We start from the raw sequence: 13051 nt of genomic DNA on the forward strand, positions 1-13051 counted from the left end.
TCGCTTGCTACTGTAGTCTCGCTTGCTCTCGCGAAATCTCGCGAGTGGTGGGGCCCCGCCTTCCCCGAGGTCCCACCTTTTCCCCGGCTTGCAGCTTTGTCCCGCCTGCCCCACCAACCCAGTTCCGCTTCCGGTTGCCGGGGTGCTGAGGTTCTGAAAGTGGTCTCTGCGGTGGTCGTGATGGGGAAGTCAGATTTTCTTACTCCAAAGGCCATCGCCAACAGGATCAAATCCAAGGGGCTTCAGAAGCTACGCTGGTATTGCCAGATGTGCCAGAAGCAGTGTCGAGACGAGGTGAGTGAGCCCGGGTGGTTCCCTCCCTCCAGGAGGGCTCGTCGCTGGGGGTGAGGGTGCAGGTCTCAGGGGCCCACTAGTAAGGCTTCTCTTGGGGTCTGCGCTGGGTGAGTCAGCTGCGCAACTCAGTGGAGTCATCTTCCCTGCACCCCCGGCTCCACGGGGACCTGGGGGTCTTCGACACCCCATTCCTCCTAATCCACCTGCCCCGAAGATATGAATTCGGAGAAGTTTGCAGCTCCGGTGTGGAAATGGGTAGTGCGGTGCCAGCCGTCCAGGCACTAACTTACCTGCTCTCTGACTTAACATGCCTCTTAAGAGAAAAAGCATGATTAGAATTCAGGATCAGGTGCAGAAGGAAAACTAAGCTCTTCCACGCTGCATATCTAACAAGCATTTGTGGAGTATTGACTGTAGGATAGGCTGAGTTCTATCGTGGTCGAAACTGTGGACTTATCCGGAGCCGCACTGTCAAAATTAGGCAGCCGAGCCATGCGGCTTATTCGTTGTGTGATTTGGGGAAGTTCACGTTGTCTTTGCCTGTTTACTTCTCTGTAAAGTGGAAATAATAATTATACCTCCTTGTAGGCTTGTTGTTTTAAGTTTTTTAAATCAATGAATTATATGCGAGGTGGTTTTGGGAGTCCTAGAACAAGCCTTGTGTATCAGGCTATGGAGTTTATACTTTTCCATTAAGTGAGGTTGATGATGGAACCCAGAATTGAAGACCTTGAGAGCAGGCTAGTGACGTGATCATATTTTTTCTTTGGAGATTAGATTGGATAGTAATGAAAGAACATAGAGGCAACTGGAATAATCGAATCCAGTTTCTGCACATGAGTGAGATGTCTTAGGTTGGACTCACATTAAACGGCTTATGTCTGGCATTTCTCTTTAGTTCTTTCTGTTCTAAGTCAACATGAGGTTCTCACAAAGAAAACCAGAGACTAGAACAGTGAACAGCCATTGGTCCACTCCCCAGTGTTGTCGTCTGCTTGGATTACAGTACCAACACCGTGGACCGAGTGGTCTGTTTCTCACAGTTGCAGAGCCTGGGCAGGCTGAGGTCAGGTTCTGGGATAGCAGGGTTTTGGTGAGGACCCTTTTCCTGGGTCATAGGGGATAGTCCTTCTTTATCCTTACAAGGTGGGGAGAGAGCAGCTCTAGCTCTTTTTCTTTTTTCCTACATTTTATTTATGAGAGAGGGAGAGACACAGAGAGAGGTCTTCCATCCGCTGGTTCACTCCCCAGATGGCTGCAACGGCTGGAGCTGTGCTGATCCGAAGCCAGGAGCCAGGAGCTTCTTCCAGGTCTCCCACGCGGGTGCAGGGCCCAAGGACTTGGGCCATCTTCTACTGCTTTCCCAGGCCACAGCAGAGAGCTGCATCAGAGGTGGAGCAGCTGGGACTCGAATTGGCACCCATGTGAGATGCTGGTGCCACAGGCAGAGGCTTAGCCCACTATGCCACAATGCTGGCCCCCTCTAGCCTTTTTTTTTTTAATATAAGGGTAATAATACCACCACAGAGGCTCGACCCTGACAGTTTTGTCTAAACAAAATTACCTCCTAAAGGCCCCACTTCCACTTTTTTTTTTTTTTTTTAAGATTTATTTATTCATTTGAAAGGCAGAGTTAGAGAGAGGGAGAGAGACAGAGATTTCACTCCCAAATGTCTGCAATGACCGGGGCTGCAAAAGGTCCCACTTCTAATGTCTTGTTAAGGATTAGGATTTCATTGTGAATTTTGGGGGACACAGGCTTGCAGTTTTTTTTTTTTTTTTTTTTAAGATTTATTTTATTTATTTGACAGAGTTACAGAGAAGTAGACACACACACAGAGAAAGAGGTCTTCCATCCGCTAGTTCACTCCCCATATGGCTGCAACGGCTGGAGTTGAGCTGATCCAAAGCCAGAGCCAGAAACTAGAAGCCAGGAGCTTCTTCTGGGTCTCCTGCGTGGTTGCAGGGCCCAAGCACTTGGGCCATCTTCTGCTGCTTTCCCAGGCCACAGCAGAGAGCTGGATCAAAAGTGGAGCAGCCGGGACTGGAACTGGCGCCCACATAGGATGCCAGCACTGCAGGTGGTGGCTTTACCTGCTATGCCACAGTGCCAACCCCAAACATGCAGTTTTAACAGTTGATGTATTTTGCCATATTTTCTTTAAAAAAAAAAAAAATGTCACCTGAGAGGCAGTTCACTCCCCCAAATGCCTGCAACAGCTAGGGCTAGGCCAGGTTGAAGCTGGGAGCCAAGAATTCAGTTCCAGTGTCAGGGACCCAGCCACTTGAGTCATCACCTGCTACCTCTCAGAGTGTGTATTACAGGGAAGCTGCAACTAGGAGCAAAGCCAGGAGTCAAAGCCAGGCTCTGCAATATAGGATGTGGACGCCAGTACAGGAGGCAGGTGTCCCAAGTGGTGATTAACCACTAGGCCAAATACTCACCCCTGCCATACTTACATGTCACTGAAGTGTTTTAAAGTAAGTTATAAATATCAGGGTATTTCACCTCTAAGTACTAAAGTGTGCATTTCTGAAATGTCAGGATATAAGGGTGGAAGTTAGGACACCGTTAGGATGCCCGTGTGCCTCGTCAGATCGAGTTCCTGGTTCAGGACGTGACTCCACTCCCCATTCCAGCTTCCTGCTAATGCAGACCCTGGGAGGCAGAAGTGATGGCTCAAGTAATTGGGTTCCTGCCGGTCGTGAGACCTGAGCTGAGTTACCGTCTTGCAGCCTCTGCCCCATTCGGGGGCTGCTGCAGATATCTGGAGAGTGAAGCAGTGGATGGGAGCTTTTTTCCCCCCATCTCTGCCCATCAAATGAACATCAGTTAATCAATCAATCAATACAGTATCAAAATAACCACAATATAGGTCATCAATAGGACAAAGCTAGTAAATTCCTATCATCTACACACTCTATATTCATGCTTCCTACTTGTTGCCCAAATTATTTAAAAGCAGTTTTTTCAAACCAAAATTCAATTGAAATCCATAAATTGGATTGGTTGTTAGGACTTTTTTTTTTTCTTAAATAGACTTTACTTTTTAAGTTGTTTTTGGTTTACAGCAAAAAGCAGCTGTAACACACTCCCAAACACTCCCCTACTTAACAACATCCTTCCCTAGAATGGTACATTTGTTATAGTGGATAAACCTACATTGACACATCATTATCCTCTAAAGTCCATCTTACATTAAGGCTCACTCTTGGTATTGTACATTCTGTCAGCTTAAATAATGATAGGAATCCACCATTATAGCATCTTACAGAATAGTTTCTGGCCCCCAAAATCCTCTGTCTTAGGTTATTAGAACTTTTAATTCTCTCTCTTACAATTCTAAATTTGTAACAGGATCCCTCTCCCCTTTTTTCTTTTTTTTTATTTTAAAAAATTTCTTCTTTTCTTATTTATTTTTTTTTTCTTTGTGTTGATTTGTGAAGGAGGCCAGTCAGTTGTCCTGTAGCATTCCCACGCTATGAACGTGTCTTTGGCCTTCATCTTCTAGCTCTTATAGTTCCTGTCAACTGGAACTTGGATATGAAGACTTGATTAGGTTCAGGTTAAGCATTTTAAGGAACAATATTTTGTAGGTGACCCTGTGTGTTTCATATTGCCTCACATAAGGAAGTCTGTACTGTTTAATTATGCTAAGATGATTAAATAAGGCTGACAGCCTGTAAAGTAATATTTTTCCCTATGTGAGAGCAACTTTACTAGTGGGTTACTATTTGAAATCATGTCCATATATCTAATTACCCATTAACCTTTTACCTGTGTATTGTAGCATCCTTATCTGAGTCAGTTATTTCATTAGGAGTTGCAAAGTGGTTTTCTTTTTTCTTTTTTTTAAGATTTATTTTATTTATTTGAAATACAGAGTTACAGAGAGATGCAGAGAGAGAGAGTCTTCCAGCCGCTGGTTCACTCCCCAAATGGCCATGGTGGCCGGCCTGGGCCGATCCGAAATCAGGAGCTGGGACCTTCTTCCAAGTCTCCCAAGCGGGTGCAGGGGCCCAAGGACTTCCCATAGCAGAGAGCTGGATCGGAAGTGGAGCAATTGGGACTTGAACCAGCACCGATGTGGAATCGTGTGGCAGCACTTCAGGCTAGAGCTTTTAGCCATCTGCGCCACCCAGCCTGCAAAGTGGTTTTCTAGTTATGTGTGCATTTATTATTTGAAGCTATTCTTTTGTAAAAATGAGCTTTTGCTCATCAACTTGGCTGTTTGGTTATGTTTAAACTTCGTCCTGAAATGTAATTCCTATTGGAAAAGAACAAGGTTTTTTTTTTTGTTGTTTGTTTGTTTTTTAAAAATTTATTTTATTTATTTGAAAGGCAGAGTTAGAGAGGTAGAGACAGAGAGAGAGGTCTTCCATCTGCTGGTTCACTCCCCATATGGCCGCAACAGTCGGAGCTGAGCCGAGCTGATCCGAAGTTAGGAGCCAGGGACTTCCTCTGGGTCTCCCACACGGGTGCAGGGGCCCAAGGACTTGGGCCATCTTCTACTGTTTTCTCAGGCCACAGCAGAGAGCTGGATTGAAGAGGAGTAGCCAGGACTTGAACCGGCACCCATATGGGATGCCTGCACTTTGGGCCAGGGCTTTAATCCTCTGCGCCACAGTGCTGACTGTTTTTTAAATATTTGTTTATTTATTTGAGAGGCAGCCTTTCAGAGAGAGAGAAAGGGAGAAACAGAGAGAAAGGTCTTTCATCCACAGGTTCATTCCCCAAATGGCTGCAATGGCTGGGAGCTGCGCTGACCCAAAGTCAGGAGCCAGGAGCTTCTTCCGGGTCTCCTATGTGGGTGCAGGAGTCCAAGCATTTGGACCATCTTCCACTGCTTTCCCAGGCCATCAGGAGAGAGGTGGATTGGAAGAGGAACAGCCGGGACATGAACCGGTGCCCACGTGGGATATAGGTGCCGCAGGCAGAGGCCTAACCCACTATGCCATGGCACTGGCCCCAGAGAACAAGTTATTAATTCTTTCTTTTAATTACCAATTTTCAGAGTAATGCATGTTTGCCATCAGAGCAATTCATACCCTTCCCTACCTGGGACAGTAGCCTAAGGCTGGAGGAAATTGACCCCTACAGGTTTCCTCTCCTGCTTTCTATCCTCCAGTATTGGAAGGTGAATGGAGAGGAAGGTTGGAATCAGGGTATTTCTCTCCACCCCATCTAGTCTTTTGGGTGTGTAGGATTTAATACCATTATTTCATTTTAATTATTGATTTATTTCTAAAATTTGTATAATGATGTTGGGTTGTTTTTTTTTGTTGTTGTGGTTGTTCCTTTATGAGATTGATACTAAGTATCCTTTCAAGTTAGATTTAATTGTGATTCTTAACAGGTAGGGCAGGAATGAAGCACAAATTGTGTAGGTGATCCTGGATGACTGAAGAGTGGGAAACTGCTGTGTGTCAAAATTGGGACAGTGGCAGTGGGACTGAACAGAGGGACTGCGTATGAACTATTAAGAAGACTGGACAGACTTAGCAACAAATTGTGCGTCAAAGCAGGCAGAATCTTGGACGCTGTCTATTCCTGGCGTGGGTGGCTGGCCATGAGGTGGTGCGGCTCACTGAGTGAGACAGGGAGCATGTAAGAGGCACAGTTTCCAGTTCTGTTTCAGAGTAGTGAAGAATCAAGTTCGGATATTAAGCAGAATAAATAAATGCTAAGTCAAAACGTGTATGTTTTTTACAGTCATCTTACTGATGACTGATGTAAGTTAAGGAGATTTGTGTAATGTGCAACAGTGTATTTTGGATAATGAGCTGGAGTAGAGGAAGGCCAATGCAGATAGTTTGAGTGGTGGAAATTCACAAATGACCCATTTTTACTTCATTTTATTCTTTGAACTATTTGCATAACGCCCTCTATGAAGTATGTGCTCAGTAAGAATTGGTTAAATTGAGTACAAAAAATGAAATCACTCTTCTGTTACTGTGCTCAGTAGTGTTTGCTATTAATGTCTGTTTTCTATAGCACTGTTTTTCTGTCTCTTTGATCTCGGGGATTATTTTGATTAGCAGAGTTGCAAAACTCAACTGCATTAAAAATAAACTGTAGAGTGATTATAGCTGGTGATTTGATTATTTTTTTTACAATTTAACATCAAAGAGCAAATGTTAGAGTTTAATTAAATACTTCTATTTAAGAGTCCATTTTGATGACTTAAATAAGAATTTCACTATTACCTTTGCATTTTTTTGTAGAATGGCTTTAAGTGTCATTGTATGTCGGAATCTCATCAGAGACAACTATTACTGGCTTCAGAGAATCCTCAGCAGTTTATGGATTATTTTTCAGAGTAAGTAATTCAAAGACATCCTTATCTCATAAGCTTTACTCAGTTGAACACTTAATAGATGCTTAATGTTTCATACATTGAAGGTTCTGTTATTCCTTATGTGTTAGCATGATAGCTGTATTCTCTGTATGCCCAGTTTTTATCTTTTGAAAATTCGTCACAGTACCAAATGGTTACAAAAGTATTCCTTCCACTTCAACTGGGAAACTAGGAAACTGTCTTTCATTCTAACACAGTTGTGACTTGGAATACAGGCCATGTCATCGGACTGCCTGATCTCAAATCCTTCTCCACTTAGGAGCGCTGCCTGGATGAGCGTCTTAAGTTTATTTGTATTTTGTCTCCTTATCTGTAAACTGATCCTTTGTAGGATTTATGGGAAGAGTAAATCAGTTTATACCTCGTATTTTTAAAGTACTTCGAAAAGTGCCCCTCTGTTATGCCATCTATTAAAGAAACAGGTATTTGGCCTAGTGGTTAGAATATTGGTTGGCATGTCTGCCTTACATATTGAAGTGCCTGCGTTCCAGTCTCAGCTCTGCTTCTGATTCCAGCTTCCTACTAATATAGATCCTGGAAGTGAAGGATCGAGTAATTGGGTCCCTGCCGCCCATGTACTAGACCTGGATTGAGTTTCTGGCTCACCATTGCAAGCATTTGGGGAATGAACTAGCAGATGGGAGCTCTCTGTCTCTCTGCTGCCCAAATAAATGTCTTTTAAAAAGTCATCTGTTAATTACTATCATTAATATTTACCCTTGCTTCTATCTGTGTCTTTTCAAGCTTTTAGACCTTTGGTCTAAGGATATCTTTACATTCTTAAAAATGATTTGAAGATACCACAGAAATTTTGTTTATGTGGATTATATGTAGTAACATTTAGAAAGTAAAACTGAGACATCCTAAAAATGTTTTTTACCAGTCCATTTAAAAATAATAATACACTTGGGGCCAGTGCTGTGGCACAGCAGGTTAATGCCTTGGCCTGAAGCACCAGCATCCCATATGGGCACCAGTTCGAGGCCCAGCTGCTCAACTTCCAATCCAGCTCTCTACTGTGGCCCAGGAAAGCAGCAGAAGATGGCCCAAGTCCTTAGGCCCCTGCACTCACATGAGAGACCCATAAAAAGCCTCCTGGCTCCTAGCTTTGGATTGGTGCATCTCCGGCTGTTGCGGCTAGTTGGGGAGTGAACCACTGGATGGAAGACCTCTCTTACTCTTTGCCTCTCCTCTCTCTGTGTAACTCTGACTTTCAAATAAATAAATATTTTTTAAAAAGTACATTTATTACATATTTAAATAAACATTTTTAATTAAAAAGAGTTCCTACATAAATAAACATGTATTATTACTTTATATTTCTATAGATGTCTTTAGTGTCTCACTTAATAGATGATGGCTGGATTTTGATATCTTCTGTATTTAGATATTGCAAAATGTTTTGATTGAAACACATTAAAAAAAAAGCCTCATTTGGCATAGATGCATAGTTGGAAAGGAGAGTATTTTAATAATCTTTTCAGATAATTTTGGATAGTCTTTTGATACTACATTCTGTGCAAAACACAATGTATGCAGTTTTTTTTTTTTTTAAAGATTGATTTGTATATTGAAAATCAGACATGGAGAGATAGAGATTTCCCATCTGTTGGTTCACTCCCAGGTGGCCACAATGGCCAGGTGTGGGCTAGGTCAAAGCCAGAAGCCAGGAACTCTATCCAGTTTCCTACCAGGCTGGCAGGGGCGCAAGTACTCAAGTCATCTTTTGCTGCTTTCTCAGGTGCATTAGCAGGAAGCTGAAGTGGAGCAGTGAGGACCCACGGGCAGTGCTCACATGAGATGCCAGCATGGCAGGTGGCAGCTGAACTTGCTGCACCACAGCGCCGGCCCTGTGCAGTTTCTTACACGTTAGCTGCGTGCAGATTCTGAAACCAGATCAGTCAACTTTTTATATTCTTTTAAATTAAAATCTACTGTCGATTTCTTTGAGTAGATCTTTACCCATGCATGATTTTGTAACATGTGGGTCATTTGAAAAATACTGGTTCGCTGAGTTACACAGATCTTCCAGATAGTGACAGGTTTCAGTATATAATGTCATAAGACCATATACCTTAATATCAACACTGATGTCATCAGAAACATCTTTAAGTGTTCAGAAGTGTGTCAGACTCACAGTGCTAGATTTTCATTTATCAAAACTCTTAATTTTTATCAGAGAGAAAGGGAGAAAGAGAAAGAAAGATCCATCTTCCATCTGCTGGTTGACTCCCCAGATGGCTACAACAACCATGACTGGGCCAGGCCAAGCCAGGAGATGGAACTTCATCCAGGTCTCTGACGTGGGTACAGGGGCCCAAGTACTTGGGCCATCTTCTGCTACTTTCCCAGGTGTTATTAGCAGGGAGCTGAATCAGAATTGGAGCACCCTGGCACCGAACTGGCACCCATATGGGATACTGGAGTTGCACCACAATACTGGCCCCCAAAACTCTGATTTTTGCTTAAAAGTTTAAATTTTGTCATCAATTTGGTATAACAGAGGTTTATGTGTCAGGGTTTGTTTTTTCTTCAGGTAAAATGGTGTTTCTTGTAAAAAATATTTCAGTTTGCAATCCAGTCATACAAGTGTTTTTCTCAAGACAACTGCTATATATATAACAGCAGAAGTAGTTTTTAAGATTTACTTATTTTATTTGAGAGCGTCACAAAGAAAGAGAGGGAGAGACAGATAGAAAGATCTTCCATCTGCTGGTTTACTCCCCCCATGGCCACAACAGCCATGGTTGGGCCAGGCGGAAGCCAGGAAGCAGGAGCTGCTTCCAGGTTTCCCATGTTGGTGACAGGGGCCCAAGCACCTGGGCCATCTTCTGCTGCTTTTCCCAGGTCATTATCAGAGAGCTGGATCAGAAGTGGAGCAGCTCTACACGAACCAGCACCCATATGGGATGCCCACATTGCAACTGGTAACTTTACCTGCTACGCCACAATGCCAGTCCCTCGGATGTGTTTTTGAGGATTAAGACTTAATACAATCAGTAATCTTAGTGCTTCATCAAGGACGTTCTAGACGAAGTTGTTTGGTTGTTCCTGCGTGTTGATGGTGGTGAGGAATACACTGCTACTGCAGTATGATGTGGCTGCCCACTGCCCTGCCTTGTGTGCTGAGCTCCCAACAGGTTTACCCTCCATTGCTTTTTTTTTTTTTTTTTTTAATATTTATTTATTTGTTTGAGAGGGAGAGAGAGAGAGGTTGTCCATCCCACTGCCTTCCTGAACCTCCTGCAGGCTGACTTCTGCCACTTTACTCTCCTGAAGAGTCACCTGTACCTTTTTGCATCTTCATCTTTCTGGATCTTTCTTCGGTGGGTCACGCTCATAACTCTTCATGGAAACATCACCATTTTATTTTCTTTCATGGTTTCCCTACTTACTTCCTTTGTGCTTTCTCTGTGCATTAACTCCTTTTCCTCACCCAGCTCCTCATTTTGGGGAAGTCCTTCAAGTTGCCTGCTTCGCTTCTTTTCATCTCACTCTACCTAGTCTCCTTGAATCTCACTGTTCCTCTGTTTACTTTATGCGTGGGTGCCTCCTAAATCTTCCTGTTCATTCCTGGTGTTTGTCTTGAGCTGGATGTTCCCCCTTGGGCAATTTAATCTGAATTTCAGATGCATGTCTCAAAGTGAGCATTTCTAAAGCTGAACTCAGTATTTTTTCTACTACACCTGTTTCTCTCTCTCTCTCCCTCTCTCTCTCTCTCTCTCTCTCTCTCTCTCTCTCTGTGTGTGTGTGTGTGTGTGTGTATAAGAGTTTATTTGAGAGGCAGAGTGATACTGAGAGAAGATAAGACAGAGAGACGTATCTTCATTCAATCTGCTGGTTCATTAACTAAATACCTGCAACAGCTAGAGCTGGGCCAGGCCAAAGCCAGGAGCCAAGAACTCTGTCTGGATCTCCCATGTGAGTAGCAGGAACCCAAGTATTTGGGCCATCATCTGCTGCCTCCCAGGTGTATTAGCAGAGAGGTAGACTGGAAGTGCACTGTAGCTGGGACTTGAACCAGGCACTCGCTGCACCACAGTGTCCATTCCTCACACCTGCTTGTTACTCTATGTTGGCTAATAAGCTGTCTATGCAGCCTCCTAAGCTAGAAACCTTGAATTCTCTGAGGATTCCCTCTTGTCAGTTCTACGCGATGGCCTTTAAACTGGGGTCCTTTCCTTTCTCATTGTGCTGGTAACGGTCCTCAGCATCTCTCACCTAAAGTATTTTTTTCCTTTTAATATTCATTTACTTATTTGAAAGGTGGAGTTGGAGAGAGAGAGAGAGAGAATCAATCTTCCATCTATTGGTTCACTGCCCAAATGGCTGCAAAGGCCAGGACTGAGCTGAACCGAAGCCAGGAGTTTCATGTGGATGCAGGAGTCCAAGTACTTGGGCCATCTTCTGCTGCTTTCCCAAGCACATTAGCAGGGAGCTGGGTCAAAAGTGGAGCAGCCAGAACTTGAACCGATGCCCATATGGGGTGCCGGCTTCACAGGCAGCAGCTTAACCCACTACCCCACAACACGAGCCCCATCACATAAAGTATTTCAGTGACTTCCTCACTAGTTTCTAGGCTGCAGCTTCAGCTCGTCCTATACATGTTTATACCAGTGTCTCCCAAAACCCTCCTTGGGTCAGAATTGGAAGGCTTCTTGGCAAGTCGGCAAACCCCACTCCCAGCTCTTTGCTTGGTGAATCTGTAGGCCAGGGTTGGAAGTTTTGTGTTTCTCTCAAGTTCCCAGGGGATGCAGCGACCACTGGTCTGGGAACCACAGTCTGAGAATTATTATTGTCTACCGTCTGCCAGGATTATCTTTGTAAACTACAGATTTGAACAAATTTATTTTGATACTAAATTATTTAGTGCTTTTCCATTGCCTGCATGAAACCTGCCCGCTACAACATATAGATACTTCAAAAGTTAACCCAAACCTTATTTTTATTTTCTAGCCACAACTCTCCTCCCTGCTGACCCCCAATCACCATCATCTTTGTATCCTTTCTCTGTTTTCTTATGTTTTCATATCCATGCCTGCTGAGAATGGCCTTCGCCTCCTCTTCCCCTATAAAAGTCCGTTTTATACTTCTCTGCGCACATTAAGATCACCTCTAAAGGGGCGCAGACATTTAGCCTCGCGGTTAAGGCCCCAGTTCAGATGGCCGAGTCCCACTGGAGTGCTGGGATTCCCAGCTCCAGCTTCTGCCTCCGGCTTCCGGCCACTACAGACCATGAGTGACTCAAGTAACTCAGTTCCTGTCACCCACGGAACAGGAACTTAGCTTAGCTTCTGCCTTCAACCTCAGCCCTGTCTCAGCCTTTATGGTGCTTTTGGGGAGTGAACCAATGGTTAGGAATTTTGTCTCTCCCTCTCTCTCTCTCTGTCTTGTAGCCTCATAAATAAATAAATATTTATTTATTTTGAAAGAGAGAGGAGAAACTAGGAGAGAGATCTTCCATCATTTGCTTCACTTCCCAGATGGCCGCAACAGCCAGTGCCAGGCCAGGCTGAAGCCGGGAGCTTCGTATGGGTCAACCCATGCAGGTGGCAAGGACCCGAACACTTGGGCCATCTTCCCCTGCTTTTTCCAGGGAGCTGGATTGGAAAAACATCTGGGACACGAACCGGTGTCCGTATGTGATGCTGGAATGATATGCAGCAGCTTTACCTATCATGCCAGCCCCAACAATTTTTTTTTTTATTTGACAGAGTTATAGACAGAGAGAGGGACAGAGAGAAAGGTCTTCCTTCTGTTGGTTCACTCCCCAAATGGCCGCCACGGTTGGCACTGCACCGATCCGAAGCCAGGAGCCAGGTGCTTCCTCCTGGTCTCCCTTGCAGGTGCAGGGGTCCAAGCACTTGGGCCATCCTCCACTGCTCTCCCGGGCCACAGCAGAGAGCTGGACTGGAAGAGGAGCAACCTGGTGCCCATATGGGATGCCAGTGCCGCAGGGGGAGGATTAACCAAGTGAGCCAGCCCCCAACAAATATTATTTAAAAAATTAAATCACTGTAGGTATCTCCCTCAACTCTTTTGATGATATTTTTATATATTACTTTTTTAGTTTAACTTCTGTTATAATTGGGTTATCGTTATAATTATTATAATTGTTAAAATTGTTAGATTGTAACCTCCTTGAAGGTCAAGGTTTATGTTTTATTTACCTGTTATATAGCAATTAACACAGTATACAGTTTAGAGGACATATTGCATAAGGGCAATTTGGTGATCATAGGTAGAATGAGATTATTATACTGTATTCAGGACTGCTAAGAGACTTCGTGAAGGATCCTCTCCAAAGGTACGCTGCTGTCTTACCAGGAGAGAAAGTTTCAGTTCCAGACAGACTTTTATCTTTAGCCCTTAAAGGCTATAACCTTTTAGCGTCCTTG

At 43.9% G+C, this 13051-nt stretch overlaps 1 protein-coding gene across 8 annotated transcripts in view; it reads left to right on the plus strand.

The window, feature by feature from the left end:
* Positions 1-15: 15 nt before the first annotated feature.
* Positions 16-13051, plus strand: part of KIN (Kin17 DNA and RNA binding protein) — a 39613-nt gene continuing 26577 nt past the window's right edge. For 2 of the 8 annotated variants that reach the window (XM_070055764.2, XM_017347659.4), the window contains exons 1-3: positions 121-294; positions 6520-6614; positions 11610-11652. In XM_070055764.2, coding sequence (XP_069911865.2) covers positions 6521-6614; positions 11610-11652 — 137 coding nt within the window. In that variant the 5' untranslated portion in view covers positions 121-294; position 6520. Of the gene's footprint in view, positions 295-4178; positions 6615-9432; positions 9581-11609; positions 11653-13051 lie in introns of those variants that run through there. The other 6 variants (XM_070055766.2, XM_070055765.2, XM_070055762.2 and 3 more) reach the window with 5 other exon arrangements.

The sequence above is a fragment of the Oryctolagus cuniculus genome, chromosome 13 (assembly GCF_051225735.1).
Source record: "Oryctolagus cuniculus isolate XC-2025 breed Fujian yellow rabbit chromosome 13, ASM5122573v1, whole genome shotgun sequence".
Lineage (NCBI taxonomy): Eukaryota > Metazoa > Chordata > Mammalia > Lagomorpha > Leporidae > Oryctolagus > Oryctolagus cuniculus.